The 19555-nt window shown below is 41.6% G+C and overlaps 1 protein-coding gene across 9 annotated transcripts in view; it reads right to left on the bottom strand.

The window, feature by feature from the left end:
- The window catches only part of SMYD3 (SET and MYND domain containing 3), a 375419-nt gene that overhangs the window by 10518 nt on the left and 345346 nt on the right, over positions 1-19555 (bottom strand). For 5 of the 9 annotated variants that reach the window (XR_014217444.1, XR_014217445.1, XR_014217446.1 and 2 more), the window contains exon 11: positions 8123-8231. Coding sequence is in view for 4 of the 9 variants with exons in the window: in XM_082215086.1 (XP_082071212.1) it covers positions 4154-4255; positions 8123-8231 (211 nt within the window). In the remaining 5 variants the exon portion in view is untranslated. Of the gene's footprint in view, positions 1-3770; positions 4256-8122; positions 8232-19555 lie in introns of those variants that run through there. The other 4 variants (XM_082215086.1, XM_082215087.1, XM_082215089.1 and 1 more) reach the window with 1 other exon arrangement.

The raw sequence follows: 19555 nt of genomic DNA, 5'->3' as shown, positions 1-19555 counted from the left end.
TGCTCTCTGTCTCTCTCCAACATTTACCCTGCAGAAATTAAATTGTCCAACAAATAACTCTCAAACTAAAATAAATGCCTGTTTCATTTATTGCTCCTGCCGAGAGGAAACACAAAGAATGAAATAAACTGTAATCAATGAAAGGGAGTACTTTCCATTTCTGTACAAAAGATGTGAAACTTTGACAGCCTCCACGTCAAATGTTAAGTGTATATCCTGGGAGTACCAATGTTTGTTTAGTCTGTTTGCGAAACGGACAAATGTATCCTTTCCCTCACCAGGTCTAGTGGTTTAGCAGTTGGCCTCCATGTAACAAATAACTGTGTCCCTCATTAAACTGAATGTCTCCAAAATGCATGGCATATCTCAATCCAGCATCTTCCCCTTTGGATTCAAAATTAAAATTTGCTGAGCATTCATTTAGTCACCATACTTTCTAAGAATAAGCATCATTGTGACCTACTCTGGAACATTTGTATGATAACATAGAAGGTTTAATATATTTAATGTGCTGCATAACTACTGAGGCAGGCATTCCAGATTTAGTCATCAAAAACTGCAATCCTTTATCTACTCAGAGGGGCTTATTTCTGAGTACACCTATTGAGGATTGCACAGGAAGAGATTTACAGCCCAAGTTAGGAAATTTTCTAAGAAATGTAATTAGCCGTACAGTCGTACCTTGGATCCCGAACACCTTGCAAGTCAAACGTTTTGGCTCCCGAAGACCGCAACCCCAGAAGTGAGTGTTCCGGTTTGCAAACGTTCTTTGGAACCTGAATGTCTGACGGGGCTTCCGCAGCTTCCGATTGGCTGCAGGAGCTTCCTGCAGCCAATCAGAAGCCGTGCTTTGGTTTCCAAACATTTTGGAAATCGAAAGGACTTCCATAACGGATTCCATTCAACTTCCAAGGTACAACCGCACTTTTGGTGAAGCTCCCACTCAGAAGGTCTCCAGAAAATAATTATCAAAGGGTCTACCTTTGTTATATGTGAGCATCTTATACACACAGTGGGTGTGGGTGTAAAAAAGATGAGGTGATGGTAGTTCCATATTGATTAATGTGCTGTGACTACAAGCAAAAGATAGCTGCCTTCAGCAGAGGGGGGAAAGAGGTTAAAGAGTTCCCAGTACCCCACTCTAGTAAGGACTATCACAATAAAGGCACTGCTTACACAGAGAGCGTGCTAGATCTCCAAAATTTCAGGTACATATGTGCCCAGCAGAGGGTAGGAAATATAATGTGCCTTTGGGATATTCGTATAGTGATTTTCAGGCTTGTCCTTTCAGCAGGGTGTCCCACCTATCTGGAGACAGCAGCACCACTAAATGGTAGAATGAGCTGCCCATCTCTTTAAAACTTTGCAACAGCAGTAACACTGCTAAGAGCCAAACTAGAAATGCCACTGTGTGGATTCAATTAACATGGCGCCACAAAAAAATGAAAATAGCAGCTGTGAGAGCAGAAGCAGGACCATGGGGACAGGTTTAACAGAGGCTTCCCACCACTGCAAAGAGCAGCTGCTGGGACAATTTTCGTTGAGACTATGGTAAAAAGAAACTCCCTTTACTGGCTCACGCATGGTCCTAAGCCTATTAAGTATCCCCCACACATATTTTACGAGTGCTTGTTTTAACATGCAAATTAATTGAATTCATGCAATTTACTAAACTTCCAGTTTGGTCCTTAATGCCTGGATCTGGCCTTCCCCCTGAACATTTTCCCTTTCTTAACCAGCCATTAAAACAACAACAACAACAACAACAACAACAACAACAACAACAACAACAACAACAGTTCTCCTTGGATTATTGCACTCCTTGGGTGGCTGACATGACTCAACCTTTCCCGAAATTTCAATTTTTCAAGTGCACAATGCTACACTCACCATAACTTTCTCAAAACACTTGAGGGGAGATGAGTCTCCAGCGTTTGCATTCATGAGATGAGGCTGTAAAGCATGCCTGGAGTGTTCATTTTCTCAGAAATGTATTCTCACCGAATGGTGTCAAGTGATTGTTGTGAAGAAGCTGACTAGAGATTAATAAAATGACAGTCATGGATGGGAAGGAAGCAGTAAACTGTCCTGGTGGAGGAGGGAACAGGGACAAACGCTAAAGGCATGCCCTGTATAAGGCAGTTTTAAAAGTTTGATGTTTTATTGTGTTTTTAATATTCTGTTAGGAGCAGCCCAGGGTGGCTGGGGCAACCCGGTCAGATGGTTGGCAGATAAATATTGGTATTATTATTATTATTATTATTATTATTATTATTATTATTATTTGAAGCTTTCAAAACGTAAATGGTTTCTGTTTAAATTTCTTATAGAAATATTTGGCTTTGTTAACATCCACTTAAAGCTTAAAAAATTAAGGGCAACTGCACTGGCTGAAATGTCTTGCTCAGTGGCAATCTCTCTCTTCCAATGCATTATTGTTGGTAACACAGAAAGCGGCCTATGCTAAATCAGTCCATTGGTCCCCCTCACTCAGCATTGCTTACACCATCTGGCTGCAGCTCTCCAGGGCTTCAGGCAGGGATTTCTCCCAGCCCTAGTTGGAGATGGCAGGGATTGAACCTGGCACCTTCGGCATGCAAAGCAGATGCTTTCCTGCTGAGCTCTGGCCCTTCCTCATACTAAATATGAGGGGAAGCTCAAAGACTTTCCGAAGAATGCAGCAAACTGGGGTAACAAATACAGTGGTACCTCGGGTTACATACGCTTCAGGTTACATACGCTTCAGGTTACAGACTCTGCTAACCCAGAAATATCACCTCAGGTTAAGAACTTTGCTTCAGGATGAGAACAGAAATCGTGCTCTGGCAGCGCAGCGGCAGTGAGAGGCCCCATTAGGTAAAGTGGTGCTTCAGGTTAAGAACAGTTTCAGGTTAAGAACAGACCTCCGGAACGAATTAAGTTCTTAACCCAAGGTACCACTGTAGCTGCCATCAGAAACAACATGCCGTATTTATATTATTAGTGAATTGACTAGTAGCCACTACAGATTTTGGGAATTTTAAGATTTCATTTCTAGCCCTGTACAGAGTCCAAGCTTCGAGAACCTTTTAGCAAGGTCTATTAGCCCAACACCCAGGAGATCTGCTGCCAGTCAGATTGCTAGATTGACCAACAGTCTGAATTGGAATAAGGCATTTCCTTGTTTCTTGGTTGCAAAGGAAGATATGAGCGCATGCAGATTAAAAAACAACAACGTATGTTAAGAACTGGTTACCACTTTTCCAAATGCTGGGTACATGAAATCACATTCCTAGGCATCAGTACAAGGCTAAACACAGTGTTTGAATGACAAAGAAGGCTGCCACTGCAATCCTATGCATGTTAAGACAGAAGAAAATCTAATTATGTTCAGTTGAGTTTACTCACTAGTAATCAGTGTGTATATGATTTCCTTCCTTCCTATGAAACCTACCTCATCCCTCTTGAACCCAACATAGCCAGACAATCACCCCAAGACATGCACCAATCAAGCTCAGATGATATTAAGTCTGTATAACTCAGAGGAATCAGTATGGAGGAGCTGAATCGATTTACAGCTTTAGAAGAACAGATTCAACTTGCATATGCAAATTCCACGGTTAATAAATTAATGGTACTTAATGGTGGATATTCTAGGCAAACTAAAACTGGAAAGGATGTAACACAAATTCATCCACAGGATCATTCCATGTCTCAAAATGACAGCATGTGAAAGGAAAAGAAGTGATGCAATGCAGGAGAGAAAGCAGCAATACAAATGGAATTCAAAGACTTTGGATATAAGATTTTATTTTTGTTTAATATTGGTTACCATGACATATAAAGAGTACCTTAGCTACCATGATAAATGAAGAAAATTATTTCCAGAAATTATCATTTTCTACGTCATTAATAGTATATTGTACTTTTACCAAGAACTGTCCAAGTTTCTTTGTCAACACGTTGTTTTGCAGACAGCATACTTCTGGTGGAAATATCAAGAAACTGGTGTGAAAGGTCCCTTGAAGAATTAGCAGAAGAAACTATATACAGGTTACACACCAGAACAACTGGAACCTTTTCCTAACTGTTCTCTGATTAATGAGATCTTGACAGCTACATAGATTGTGTAGGGAGACATTTTCTTTCTCCAATGTCTTCTTGCAGGTCTTCTTCATTCTAATGGCAGGCCAGCCTCACAGTCTTCCTTGAGCATCATCAAGTCGTGCACTAGGCTGTGTTCTGTCCCATGGGTCACTTTCATGATATCATAAGCCTGAAAAGACAGACAGGTAATCCATCATTCTTTATTGCATGCCTCTCAACTGCTCTGGCTGGAAAGTTCTGTATTTTCTTTTTTCTTTTAATTTTGCTTTCGTTTTGCCCATTTGCAACGCTCTTCATCTGCAGATGTCCAAAGAGGAATACAGACACAGGTGGCCACACTAGAGGAGATTTGCCACATTATCAGCAGCTACTCAGTGCAGGATGACGGGATTGGTCATTAACATTGACGCCAACAGGCCTGAGCAAAGTCATGAAGATCTAGGAGCTGTGGAGAACGTGGCTTCCGCACCTTCCATAAGCAGGCCCTGCTTCCAGAGAAGCTCATTTGCGAAGACAGCAGGGGCACCATAAGGTGCAAAGGAACTGAAGGAAAACAAAAATCTAAGCCGAAAGATGGGGGTGGGAAAACTATGCAAAGAATAAAAGGGAAAGTGAGACGGATAAACAGCAAGAGTAGCCCAGATCGTGAGCTGATCTGCATGCAACACTGCCCAAGGAACTGACTGCGGGAGCTGGAGCTATGCGCCTGGTTTGGGCTATGTGTATGAGTTGATCAGAAAATACATGCACACTAACCATGCAATCCTTACCACGTCTACTCAGAAGTAAGTCATATTGAATTTAGTGGGGCTTACTCCCAGGAAAGAGGAGTTTGGATAAATATTACAATGCTAAATATTACAATGTGTGCATATGAAAGTCATTACACAAAAGCTGTTTCCTCCACAGGATAAACAATCATAGTGATTGTTGAGCACCGTAGGACCAGTGGCTTCTCTCATGATTTAAGGAATTGGTTTTATTATTATTATTATTATTTATTATTACTATTCTGTGCACACAAATACGAGACAGGCCACGGTATCAGAAGCCACACAGTTGTCTTACCCAAGAATATAAAGCCTCATTAGATAATTGGTATGAATGTGTCTCTGAATGCAAATAAAAGCCCAGCACATTCATTTGTGTCTAATTTGCATTGGGATTGGACAGGGTACCTAACATCAGCGTATGTAACAGTATGCAAATATGCTGCCGCACCGCTCAGTCATGATGAAAGGAGGGAGCAAACTCCATCATGCTGATGCTCTACAAAGCAAAAGGACAGAGCATTGAGGAAATCATTTCTGTTTCTGCTTTGTCCCTTGATTAAAATGAATGCCTGTTAGAGGCAGCAAAGGAAGGACAAACGCCTAGAAAGCCATACTCATTTTACTTTAATTACACATGCAGTTAATAATGCACAGGGCAAGCTGGAAAGAACCAGTTCAAATGACATATAGTCAGAAAGAGTTCAGCATCACTCTGGAGCAGAAGGGCTTTTTGCTCATGTTCCTTTGAGCTTTTCCCAGCAGGGGCTTGATACAGATGGAATATATATTTCGGCTGACAAGTTGATATATTATTATAATCACTCAGAACCAACCTTCCTGTATCACGGGGTATAGTGGCAGCAGACTAGATCCCTTTCCATGTGCAGGGAGGTTATATGCGACTGCAATCTCTGACATCTCCAGGCTGCAGTCTGAAACCGTGCAGCTCAGGAAGGACTATGCCGTTTCTCTTGTGTACTATTTAAATAATGAGCCGGTTTCAATTAACTGGACCCGGCAGTCACAGCCCATGCAAGGACGTCTGCTAGCGCAATGGGGGTTCCCCACTCCCCCCCCCGAAAATGGCTTGGTGGAGGGTCAGGGGAATCTCCAAAACAGTGCAAGGAGGGAGGAGAGGCCTGGTCAGTGCCTAGATAAGAGGCGACCTGCAACTCTGTAAGTACACAGTCTTGAGTTCAACTGGATCAGTGATGTAGTACAGAACTGAACACCATAAAATCCAACAACAATTCAAGTTCTAACCATTATCATGCATAAGTATTGCACTAGTTCAACTGAATTTCAGAATCCTCATTTGATCTAAGTCCTTAGCGAAGAAAGTCACACTAGTACTTAGGATACATTTACAAGTTTGAAAAGGTACAATTAGTGAAGTGCAGTAAGCAAGGCAATTGTCAGAATACTATACTGTGTATTCACAAATATGTACCATGTACCTTATGGTTACCAGATTTTTTTTGCAATGAATCCGGGGACCCTTTCTTTTGTGGGTGAAGCTGAGTAGCAACAGGGAGTCAATAGTGGGGATGGTGAGGCAAAAGACCCTGGGCCCAAGCACACATGCATAAAGGTGCAAAGCCCTTCTTTTGCACCCTGCGAAACATAAATGCACAGGTTTTTTTTTTTAAAAAAACTGGGCAATGGTGCACTGCCCGCCTTCCCTGATTTCCTTTCCCCTCCCCCCTTTGTTTTGACAGATCAGGGAAGGCTCGCTGCCGTGGCACAGGAAAAATGGCGGCTCCTGAAGCCAGCCAGAGCCAACTGCGCTAACAGGCTGGCTCCGGGCTGCTGAGGCTGCTGCTGCCACGTTTCCCAGGGACAGATCTGCAAATCCAGGGACTGTCCCCGGGAACCAGGGATGTCTGGTAACCCTAATGTACCTTGCACTTTGTGACTCTATCACAAGCTCATGATGAGAAATTCCAAATAAGGCAGCTGCTGGCTGAAATAAGCACAGGAGTAGCATGGAATTGAGCTCATGTGGAATAGCACACTATTAACAGAATGTGTGGAGGGAGGGAGAGAGAGTAAAGCTGTAATATTTTTCTCTAGGTGCTGTAAATATTCTTATTTGGGCTACCTTTAAAGCTCAGGATTAAGGTGATAATTTTAATTCACTATATTGTATTAATATATAGGAAGGTCTTTTGTTCAATGGGCATAACAGAGTGATGCTACCTCTTAGAATGAGGTGGGTCACAGATTTAACAAATATGAAGTGATCACAATGCAAGAATGCACATACCATGTCCACAAAGCAGAAGTACTAAATGTTCCACTCCAAATATAATGAACATTTGTGCATTTGAGACAGATTTTAATCCTGAATCAGCCTGCAAACTATTAACAATTCTAAAAGGAAGTCTGTTAAGGTTTCTTCTTTCTTTTTTAAAAATCAAATATCATAACACTCCCCATTAAAAACAAAAATTATCCTAAAATCCATTTTGCACTTGATTCAATTAGAATCCCTCTGGCAAATTGACAATATAAAATGCAGTACAGCCACCACTGTCTTCCACTCACAGTGACTTTTAAAAGACATTGTTAATTAAAAACTTGTCAGAATTCACGGGACATTTGCTTTCCAACTCAGACTGCCAGCTGAAAATCAGGTGTTATTGTCAATGGCAGCATTTGAACATGACGTCTGTCAAAAATCAAATTTTAGACGTGAACTCCTACTGACGCCAGCCTACCAATTTAAGATTTTGGTCCCCCTCTGCCGTTTTTATGTTAAAATCCTAATCTAAAAGTTTCAGATTGATATAGTACCCCTTCCTTGTCTAGGATTACCGACACATAGATGTGTTTTCACCTACTCCTTAGTCTGTATTCCCCACGCAGCTAGGCAGAACATAATCAATATTTTAAAGGGAGCATGAGAAGCAGACTAAGGCACTGAAATACTCTTTCATTCGTCCATCTTAATAGCTGCTTGCCACTCAAGGTTAGGGGTGATTAATGATACCCCCCAGCTACTGAACAGTAATTACCAACAACTGATATTAAAGGAAGTCACCCCTGGAAACTAGGTAAGTAGCAATGACCCATCACCTCACTGCGCAGCTATTGCCTACGGTACCAGTGTGGATAAAAGGAAATGCGGAGGTGGGGTGGGTGGAAAACGACTGGTGGTTAATATTTCAGCAGCGGGGGTGAGCTGGGAGGCTGAGGAAAATGGCAGCAGTTAGAGAGCGAAGGAAAGGGGAAAGGGTAGAAGCAGAACGAGCAAAACTAACCTCCTTCAAGGTTTCCAGGGCCTGAGGAAACAAGTCGTGACTGCACTGGAGTTTGGCCACTCTCATCATCTGGACAGCCCTCAAAGGATGGAAGCCAGAATAATAAACCCTAGAAGCGTGGAAGGGAGAAAAATCATCATAGCATCTTTGTCAGCTCTCACCTTCACAGTTCCTGCCTCAGTGGAGAGCTATTAGGGTGGGCCTGCAAAGCCATTGTGAATGTTAATAAGGTATTCAGAGAAAATTAGCTACACGGCGAAGAAGTGTGGAATACTGAGGGGAATTAACAAATTATTATTTTTCCTGTCCCTGCAGAATGACTTTTACATTATCCTGTTAGAAAGTGACAGGGGTGGGAGCAATTTGCACACCTCAGTTCGGCAGCACAATAGCTCTCTCTATGCTTCGTGTTAAACAAAGAGGCTTTCTATCACAGCAGTGCTGAGACAGTTTCATTTCCATGGGAGGTTTTTCAATGTGGAGACAGGGTCTGTATTCCGAATCTTCACAGAGCCTGGGGGAAGAGTCCATGCGGGACCGCAGGATGCAGAATACACAACAGTGAAACGTATTCACAACTTCAATTCTGAGGGCTTCCATTTCCCTAGCCACACAATAAAATACAATATGTGTCTGCAAAAATGGCCAAGGGGCTTGCAATACCTAAAATGCCCAGCACAAGCAAATTGATCCTCAAAAACATAGTGGCTAAGAATGTGAGCCAGTTAAATCCCCAGGTGAAATCCTTCCTCAGCCACAAACTCAATAATTGGCTCCAGAAAATATACTATTTCTTGGGAGCATTAATACTGGCCAACCTTACAGGAGCATTGCGAGATTTCCTGAAATAATGAACACTGTAAAGATAGTAGACAACTAGTCAACAATTGGAGTAGCAGTTGCGGTGTTGCTGTGAAATAGGCACCTTTATTCATTTTCTGGATAGTTCTCAACACATGTTTAGAAAGCAGCAACTGAAAAAGCCATTTTATATAGACCTACATGCCTGTCAGCATCTCTTGACTATGGGATTGCATTCTGGGGCAACGTTCCAAAGCAAACCGGAGCACCTTTTGCTTTACTAGCATACAGGATGGATCTAGCCTGATAAAGGTTTATGCTTTCTTTCCCACTAATCTGATGGGACCAGTACTCCCTATTAACTGCACTGCCATTATTCCTGATTTAGATTCACACACAGAGATGAAGACAGAGTAAGACTGCTTGTTTGTAGCACAAGGAACACATGTAATGCCCTGGTGTCACTAATTACTTGCAATATTATGTACTGGAAATGTCAGTGTTTTAAAGGCAATCACTCTGAAGCTGCAAGATTTGTACAGTGGTGTAAACTATTCAGGATCAGTGTCATTCAGCAAAGGAAAACAACCCATTTGATCAAACATTTATCAATTCTTGCTGGCAGTTCTTCATGCTATTTACAAAAATAATCTTGTAGTGTAGCTACAGCAGCTGGAAGAAACTTAGAAACAAACCCCAAATGGCACCAGGGCTTTTCTTTCTTTTTCTTTTCTTTGGGGGTGTGCTAATTTTGAAAATTATATATCTCAAAGAAACGAACACATAACGTAATACGAAACATAAGTAACATAGGATCAGTACAGCCATCTGCATATTATTTATTTATTGAAATTATGTACCAACCTTCCTCCCCAAGGAGCCCATGATAGCAAAAAGTTGAATAAGCAAGAGGGTATGTTGGGGAATATAGGGAGGTGAGCTGGGTTAGATAGTTAAAGGGAAAACTATCATTTTGCTTTGTAAGAGGTCAGCATATTGTTGGTTTGAAAGCAGCTGCTTTTTCCACTGGCTCCTAAAAGAAGAAACAGGTGTATTTATCTGGCACCTGTATGTATGCATCATTATTATCAATAAACGAAATAAAATCTTGCCAGTTTGTGTAGTCTGTAGTTTTATTATCTCTCAGAGTTCTTAGATAGCATGTTAATTTTCCCATTATGGCAAAGCTCCAGAACTATTCATAGCATATTAGATTAATAGTCCAGCTGCGTCTTTCCAGCACAGGGTGATAATAAAATAGGGTCCAACCAGAATATGCCAGATTAAGTCATTGAGGGAGCACCCCATTTCCCCACAAGAAACAGCACCAACCCTTTTCTATGAAACTAAATAGTAACCATTTGCAAATGGCCCAGGGGTTGATCTACCTTTTCAGTTAAGTACTCACCATGACGTGGTTTCCCCTCTATATTTACTAGTAAAAATGCTGCAATGAGTGAAACACGTGCAACATGGTAAGATCATGTCAACAGCTTTTTCAGAGATCCTTGCTTTCTAGCTTTCGCATGGTGTGATACTTGGCAATTTTACCATATGGGAGACCTCTCGTCACTTTGGGCTGGTCTGCACATGTGTGGCCATCACCTGGCAACTGCAACATTAAGTACTGACTTGCATGCGCCAGTGACCCACCATAGAGCAATCACAAATTGTATACCATCTTGTGGGCGCACTGGATGGAAAGGTAGAAGGGGGTGATTAATGAATGAGCAAAATTACTCTGCAGTAGATTCAGTTCACATATTCAGTCACAAATCATAATGTGTTGAGGAACCAAGTACTAACACATCAAGAAATTTAAAGAGATAAAGTATGCTTTGCCTACAGAAGGCTCCAGGTTCAATCACTGGCATTGCCAGGTAGAACTGGGAAAGAACCCAGTCTCGAATCTTGTAGCTGCTGCCGGTCAGTGGAGACAACACTGACTTAGATGGACCAATGGTCTGACTCAGTGAATAGCAGCTTCCTATGTTTCTAAAACTAGCCTTTTATACTGAGGTGCAAAGCGGACTGTCCTATCATTGTGCCATGTGTTCACTGACTGAGAACAGGACTGTGCCCTGCCTGCCCTTCGTTCCAGCTTCCATCAGCCACAGCCAACATGGCCAGTCGTCATGGATAATAAGATGTGGTGCAACAAGGCCCGGAGGTTCCCCATTTCTGTACACCCCCATTCAATATCTCAATTCCATTAGCATTCCAATGCCTCAAAGAAACGGAAAGGCTGACTGAGTGAACTGCCCTCCAGCTGCCTGAGCAAGAAGGCACCAGAGCTAATGTGGGGAAGAGGAAGAAATCAGCACAGAACTGTGGGCTCTTTCACTAGCAGTGGGGATTGGCCCTTGGCCCACTTTTGCCTGGCCGCTACCTCCAATGGGTTACTACCACTGAGGCAGTAAATTCACCCTGTAGAGTCCCCTTTTACTCCCACAAGGGTTCCATTTAGACTTAATGGAATAACTGCATCCAATTCCTAAGGTAATCAGAGTTTGTGAAGATTTAGGATTATGGTACATGATACCAGAGGAAGCAGTAAGTAATTAAGCAATGCCAGGCAGACAACCAAAACCACTCACAGCCATAAACTAAAGAGAGAGGAAATTTAAGAGGTGGAGGTAAAGGAAGCGAGCGTGAAACTGAGAGCACTGAGTGCATAAATATTTACAAAGCTGTTTTATTGGGCTGATTTATGTACTGGTCTTATGCATGTGTTTAGTTGCTTTTCACAAGCTTTAAAGCTGACATATAAAATAGCTGTTTAATATCATTTTCTGTAATAAATCTGTTAAATTATTGGAGCATCTTCTGTGTAAGCAAATTTGCCGGACCACCTTCCTGAGGAAAAGTGTACAATGTAAATATTTTGGAAGATATTTGAGGGGAAATGTGCTAAGGTTTGGTTCCGTTTAACTTCATGTCTCCTATTGGAAACAGCAAACAAACCAGAAAATACTTTTAGCACCTCGATTAAGTCAACATACTAAATGAGTTACCAAGATGAGCTCTAGGAAGGCTAGAACCTCAATCCAGGAGGTGCTTAATCCATTTAGAGGAGCACAAGCATGACTGGCCCCCAAGGACAATTGAGTAAGGCTGTTACATGGAACCAATTCTATTAAGGGTTCCTGTCACCAACCAAAGTCCAACCATCATCCATCCTGGTTCTCACTTGGCACAGGGCCTAGCTAGGCTGCCATCTCTAATTCTCTGGATCTCATGGCAAGGGAAAATGTACCTATAACCTTACCAACTTGTGACTATACAAGGTTCTTTACATTTGTAGACATGTTGGTTCAGAGGCGGCGTGCACTAACTTGAACCTTAAGCAAGGTAAGAACACCATGTGGATGTGTAAAAAGGTACATAAATACGCTGCTCTTCAGTTAAGTAACTTCCTTCTCATTGATGCTACCCAGAACCATATCCTGTGCAAAATAAGGCCATTCAATGCGAGCAAACATTTGGTGTTTCAGATAGGGTGGGGTCATTTATTTTAATGTTATTTAAATTTCTTTTACATTCTTCTTACGTCTATCTGAGCTCAGATATTATTGTTGTAGTTTACTATTGAGGTGGGAAGGTGGGAAGATTCAGACATTGCATTTTATGTGTCCTTCCGTACCCATTCTGGTTTAATTTGAAATTAATCTTGACAGCCCTGATGTCTCCAGGCCTGAACTATTTGCCAAGGGTTCAAGGCATCAGGCTCTTCCACGGCATCAGATTAGTGAAATGAGCCCACAGCCCTGGAAACAGATGCACATGATGACAGCACCATCCAAGAATCATGGGGAATGTAGTTCCCATTGTTCTCAGTATTCCAGGGTGCTGCTGAGAATTGCAGTATTCTGGCAGGAGTTTTAAGAGAAAGCAGTTGCTATGTTTGACTTCCCCGACATTCGGCCTTCTGCTATCATTCGTAGTGCAATTTTCTTTTGAGCTAGGAAACCCAGTAAGCCCAGTTTAGCATTGTCTACATTGAGGCCAGTAACTCAACATATTGCAGAAAAATACATTTCACAGGCACTGGAGGGGGAAAGAGTCTATATTTCCAATGTTTGTGGACATTATCATTTCTTTTTAAATGAAGAAACTGGATTGCATGTTTGCCTTGATAATCTCTTGTGACAATCAAAATTACTAGCTGGTTTGTTGCTCTGGGAAGAAACGGTTCATTTACTTGGTTTGAAATGCACCTGTCAATTTCATTTCCTTGAGCATCCTGTGTGTTTTCACATTATAAAAGGGTATAAAAAGGAGAGGACTGGTGCTTTCTAGATATGTAACACAAGCTTTTAAAATCATACATCTGAGAGAACTTCTCTTTTCTTTGCTTTCCAAGTCAGTTGTTTGGAGCTTTTTTATCCTCTCATGAGCTTAGATTAAAAGCTTAGTACAGAGCAAAGAAAATGACGAACATTTCCAATTCCTCACAATTTAAAATAGGTTAATTGATGTATGCTATTCTCCGTAAACCCATTTGCAAAGCAACATTTGTGCCTCCACCTTCAGCCTGATGGAATTTCAAACACACACGACTTGTAAGCCTTGTGAGTTTATAATGGAAGAAAATGCTTGTTAGAAGATTCCAGAGTCACCGAAGCTGCGAAGGTTTTGATACAGTCCATAATACTACACCTCACTAAAAGTTAAGAATACACAAAAGAAGTACGGTACACAGCAGGGTATTTCCTCACCCCCCATGCCCCCCATTATGGTGAAGGGTACCAGACTTCTGGAATAATGTTGAGTGGATGGAGTATAATAATGCCAAAATCAATTTAGAAAGAAGTAGATTCTGCTCCAGTTAATGGGATTATTCTTGGGAAATGATGTGGCAATTTTGTTCCTATTATCAATTTGTGTTCTACCCTAGAATAACATTCTTTCTCCTCTGACTGAGCCCTTGAGTCAGCTCATGGAATCTTCCTGCCTGCTCTGTTTCAAACGTGGTTGATTGCACACACACAGGGACGCGGACTTATAAAAAATATTGGGGGGGCCCGGGAAAGCTCATGAATAATAAATAAGCTCATGAATATGCAAATAAAGTGGCGCCGCCTCCTCGTGAGCGAATAGGGGAGAGTGTGGTGCGCCTATTAATCAGCTCCGGAACAGCTGATATGCGGAAAACGTGGGGCTAGCCGGAGAAGAGAGGGCGAGCCCCCTCCGCTCCGGCCCTAAACCGCTGAAACCGCCAGGAGGAAGGAAATTCCCCCCGGCAGTGCCTTGGCAGTGGCGGTGGTGCTGCGAAGCAGCGAGGCAGGAGCCCCCGCCCCCGGGGATTCCCTAATCTCGCGGGGGACGGCCGGGGCTCTCCGACTAGGGCGCGCGGCTGGCTGGCTGGCTGGCGAGGGAGCAGGTGGGGAGGAGGCGGGGGACGACGGCGGCGCTCTGCTGGAAGGGCGCCCAAGATTATTGGGGGGCTGACCCCCCCAAAAAAATTTTTTGAGGGGGCTCGAGCCCCCTCAGGCCCCATGGAGTCGGTGCCTATGCACACACACCACCCCTCACAAACATAATGTTTTATCTGTCAATTTATCGGAAGCAGTTTGAAAAAATGACAAGTAAATTACATTAAGGTGAGGCACAAAGTAGGTAAGGGCAAGATGCCCATAGTTGCTGAATTACATGAAGGTCATGGTGGGTGGTTTCTTTTTTGATGATTTGTGTAACTAACCGTCTTGAAGGCTACAGTAGCTATAGGGTTTCCAATTCCAAGTGCTGGTTTTAATCTATAAAGCCTTAAACTGCTCAGTGCCGCAATACCTCAAGGACCATCTCTTCTCATATGCGCTGACCCAGACTCTGTGATCATCACCATTTGTATACTTCCTCCAGAAGAGGTCTGGAGGGTGGCAACACGGACTTTTCTGCAGTGACTCCCTGTTTGTGAATGTTCTCCCCAGAGAGGTTCACCTGGCACCTTCATTCTACTTCTTCACGCACCAGGCAAAAATGTTCTTCTTCAACTGGGTCTTTGGCTGATTAACGGTCTGTGTACAGTGGTACCTCAGGTTAAGTACTTAATTCGTTCCAGAGGTCCGTACTTAACCTGAAACTGTTCTTAACCTGAAGCACCACTTTAGCTAATGGGGCCTCCTGCTGCTGTGCGATTTCTGTTCTCATCCTGAAGCAAAGTTCTTAATCTGAAGCACTATTTCTAGCTTAGAGGAGTGTGCAACCTGAAGCGTATGTAACCTGAAGCATATGTAACCTGAGGTACCACTGTACTTTAACACGTGTTTGTGGAAGGAGGGGTTATTGGTTTATTTTGTTTTTGTTCTTGTCTTTATTAAGTACTTTGTTGTTTTATTCTGTATTTTATGCTGTGAACTGCCCTGAGATCTCCAGTTGAAGTGCAGTATACAAATTTAATAAAGCATCATAATCACCATACAGGTCAAGGGATAGAGCCATGTTAAACTCATATATACTACTTCAACACATTCCCATTAGAATACCAGGTACAGCACATATTGCCATAAATATTATTGCCATTCTGGTTCCATAGGCTTAGGGAGAGTTCAACACAACAACTAATATTACAAGAGCAGATGGACACCAAGATGCGGACAGAAACTGTGGAATCTTACATGGTGGCAGACCAGGTCACACTACTGCCATGCTAGATCTACTTAAATAAGTCCACCAAACTCAATTACTTATGAGTAAACTTCTATAGGTTTGCACTGTGACCCTAGATTGGAGAATGCCAGTTTAAAATAGCATCTGATCCAGAGGGAAAGGCAAATTAAAAACAAAATAAAACAAAACAAGGAAGAGGTAAAGGTGAAAAAGATGTATGCTGGCTTACAGTGTCATTTTGTGACAATAACCTTGGCCTTCATTATCTTCTGACAGCAAATCAATGACCGGCTGCTGCTACAAGACGCCCATGTTGAACTCTTAAGTGGTTTGGATTCCTTCAAAGTGCAATTACAAGGCCAGCATTAGGCATAGACAGTGGTCCATGCACATAACCTTGGAAAGAAGCTCCTATGTAGCATTTCCCTTTGTTTCTTAAATGAGTGATTGACACAGCTAGACCCAAGATGCTGTGATCTGAGACACATACTGCCAGACACTAAATACAGACGGGACGGCAAGAGACTTTATCCCCCTGAACATAGTCTACAATGCAAAGCAAAAAGTGGATAAAATCAGCTGCAAAGGTACTTGAACTAGGATCAATTTGTACAGATTAGATTAAAACAACACACTGAACACTGGGGCACAATAGTTAGCATTCCTAAATTCTTAGTGGTAGGAATGAGTTGTAGATACGGTTGCATTTCTCTTGTACATTCCAAAATAAAGCTATTGAGTCTGAATTCCTGCGGAATCATGGGTACAATGAAGCCAAAATATTACCCTGTGTTTGTTCTCTGCCAATTAACTCTGGAATACTTCTTATCTCTAGATCTTGAATGGACACTGAAATTTTATTTAAAAGGCAATTCCCATGCGCAGAGGAAATAATTTCCTTTCCAACAGAATTCTTCCTTGTTTGATCAGTCTGATAACCACAAATTTATTCATTAATCTTATTTTGAGTTTCATTAAACAATTCTGTAATCTCATAAATACTAAAAATGGTACATTTCTCTTCTTGAGCTAGTCTTTCTGAGCCATATATAATAGGTTTAGCTCAGCTACATTATTAGCTCATTCCCGTAGCACATAAACTACAGGTCACAATTCTTTCTATACCTGGTCTATTCTTGTCCCAAACTGACGCAGCAATCCTAGCGCCATTTACCTGAGAATAAGAACCACTGAATTTAGTAGCACTTAGCAGTATCTATGGGTGATTTGTCTTTAAATCAGATTTTTAGGCTATTTCCACTATGGTGCATTGCATATTTGCAACAGGTCAGGTCCCAATATTCAAATTGGGGAGGGGGAGGGAAGGATATCTACCTTCTCTCAGTGGAAAGTTTTTTGAATCATACCAGTACTGGTTTATCACTAAAGCTGTGTTCTGTTTTTATTTCACATTTGGTGAGCTACATACTTCTGCCTACATTACAGGCACAAATATAATTTATAGGTGTGTCATGCCATTGAAATAGAATCTAAGAGGACCTATTGGGATGTATTAATTATAACAAAGCCTTAAGTAGACTGTAATCTCTTTGGCATGAGAAGCCCATCAAGTTGCAAAATATTTTGCAAGGTACAGCTGCTGACAGCTCTGATTCTATCAAAAATTCATTGCATGCCCTATCAGGAAAGAAGAGGAAAAAACATTTACTCCTTTCCATTTTGCACAAAAATCAAACAAAATTGAAAAATATTAAATTACCTCTCTTCTCCAAATCAAGTCACAGAATAGCAGTAAGGGAGCAGAGGTTGTCTATGCAGACGTTTTGATGTTCTGCCAAGCTGAAGCTATAATATAATTTGCTTGAAAGGAAAAGTCAGGAAAATTGCTTTTCGTCTACTGTTGTGCTGTTTTTGCAATCTGCTGTTCTATATTCATTACTTTACATGCTTGCCAGGCTGTGCAGCTTGGCTGACTTGTCATTTGTGGGCATCTCTGTGCTCATCCCTTTGACTCTGAATGCTTAACACAGAAGAGAAAGTGCTATTACAGTTAAATTTGTGAACAAGATGAAAACTGTACATCTTGATTCCTGAATAAGTTAACACTGCTTGTAGGATGAAGCTTCTTTAGGCACCATCACCCAACCAGAATCAGTCAACTGTCCACCTCGCCTCCCTGTTGTTGGTTTTTTTTACACATTTTCTACAGAGGTGAACATAAATACATCAACACAGAGTTCTTAAAGACCGGGAAATATATGGTAGTGTCAGCTTTTGAAGACTAGAATCTGCTTTATTAGGTGTAGCAGGCTTAAATCTGATGAAGGGAGATTTTGCCTATGAAAGCTCATAAATAAACTAGTCTTTAAGTCGTTGCAGAATTCTTTGTCATTTTTGCTGCAACAGACTTAGGTAGCTACTTTTCTGATGATCAAACAGAAAGAGAGTTTGTGCTCCTGATCTGAATAGAATCTTTCAAATCCTGCACAGCAGCCTATACAGTACATCTGGCCAACTGAAGAGGAGAACAGTACCAGAGTTGCAAAAGAATAAAGAATGTAATGGTCAAAATTACATCATCATCATCATTATTATTATTTGCATTTATACCCCAGGTATTCCTCCAAGGAGCTCCACATTTAATGCCCACAAATAACCCTTTGAGGTGGGCTGAGGTGAGAGACAGTGATTGTCCAAGTTCACCCAGTGAACTTCATGGCTGAGCTAGGCCTACCATGCGTCTGAAATGTTGTGCTTTGTACTGGATTTTAGGCAAGTCAATCTCAAACTTGCTTTTTTGGTGTTTTTGTAAAAGAAAGCTCAACAATTTTGGGGGTTTCCTTAAAAAAAAGCTCAACTTTTGGGGTGTCCTGGTTTTTACTTTTTGAAATATGGCAACCTAGGCTGAGCACCAACTTGAACCCGGGTCTCTCAGGTCCCAGTCCAACACTCTATCCACTACACCAAGCTGGCATTACTTCAGAGAGGGAGTGCCATCAGACCTTGAAATCAGTCTGAGAATATTTTGCACCATTCGTTTGTGTCAATATTTTAAATTGTAAACCACCATTGGTGCTTCAGTATAAAGGTAGTGCAGTGGTACCTCGGGTTAAGAACTTAATTCATTCTGGAGGTCCGTTCTTAACCTGAAACTGTTCTTAACCTGAGGTACCACTTTAGCTAATGGGGCCTCCCGCTCCCGCTGCCACGCCATCGCCACGCCATCGCCACGCGATTTCTGTTCTCATCCTGAAGCAAAGTTCTTAACCTAAGGTACTATTTCTGGGTTAGTGGAGTCTGTAACCCGAGGGACCACTGTCTATAAATGCAACAAACAGTATCATATAGCCATTTCTGGATTATTTGAATAAAACTGGTTTTCAAAACTAAATTTTGCCCCCACCATAACTTGGAAGTAACTTCTTTCTTTTATTCTGGGAATTATCTGGAATCTAATTGCTTTTTATAGTCTCTAGGCCCTGCCAGTTGTTTGAATATAGTCTACATTTCTAGAGAGATCAGTATACTTGCTTAGGCTGTAACCACGGTCAAAGCAACTGGTACCACAGTTTATTTGTTTTTACTATGGTGTGTGTCCAATGGAAAACTGAAACATACTTTCAGTATAAACAAGAAATTACTGATCTACTGTAAAAGAAGGTGATAGTTAAAAACAACCTAATACAGTGGTACCTCATGTTACATACGCTTCAGGTTACATACGCTTCAGGTTAAAGACTCCGCTAACCCAGAAATAGTGCTTCAGGTTAAGAACTTTGCTTCAGGATGAGAACAGAAATCAGGCTCCGGCAGCGCGGCAGCAGCAGGAGGCCCCATTAGCTAAAGTGGTGCTTCTAGTTAAGAACAGTTTCAGGTTAAGTAGGGTACCACTGTATCATGACCAGATACTAACTTACATTTTTATCTTTATTCTAATAGTTATGGCACATTTTCCACCTTCATTTCTATCCGTATTTATTGCTAATATTACAATAAATGAAAATTCTGCTAATATGAAACAAACAAATCTGTCAAGAACACCACCATCCTAAAAAGATGCTT

The sequence above is a fragment of the Podarcis vaucheri genome (assembly GCF_965113315.1).
Source record: "Podarcis vaucheri genome assembly, chromosome: 3".
NCBI lineage: Eukaryota > Metazoa > Chordata > Lepidosauria > Squamata > Lacertidae > Podarcis > Podarcis vaucheri.
The sequence above is the reverse complement of the archived record's forward strand: the minus strand, read 5'-3'. Positions and strand labels throughout refer to the sequence as shown.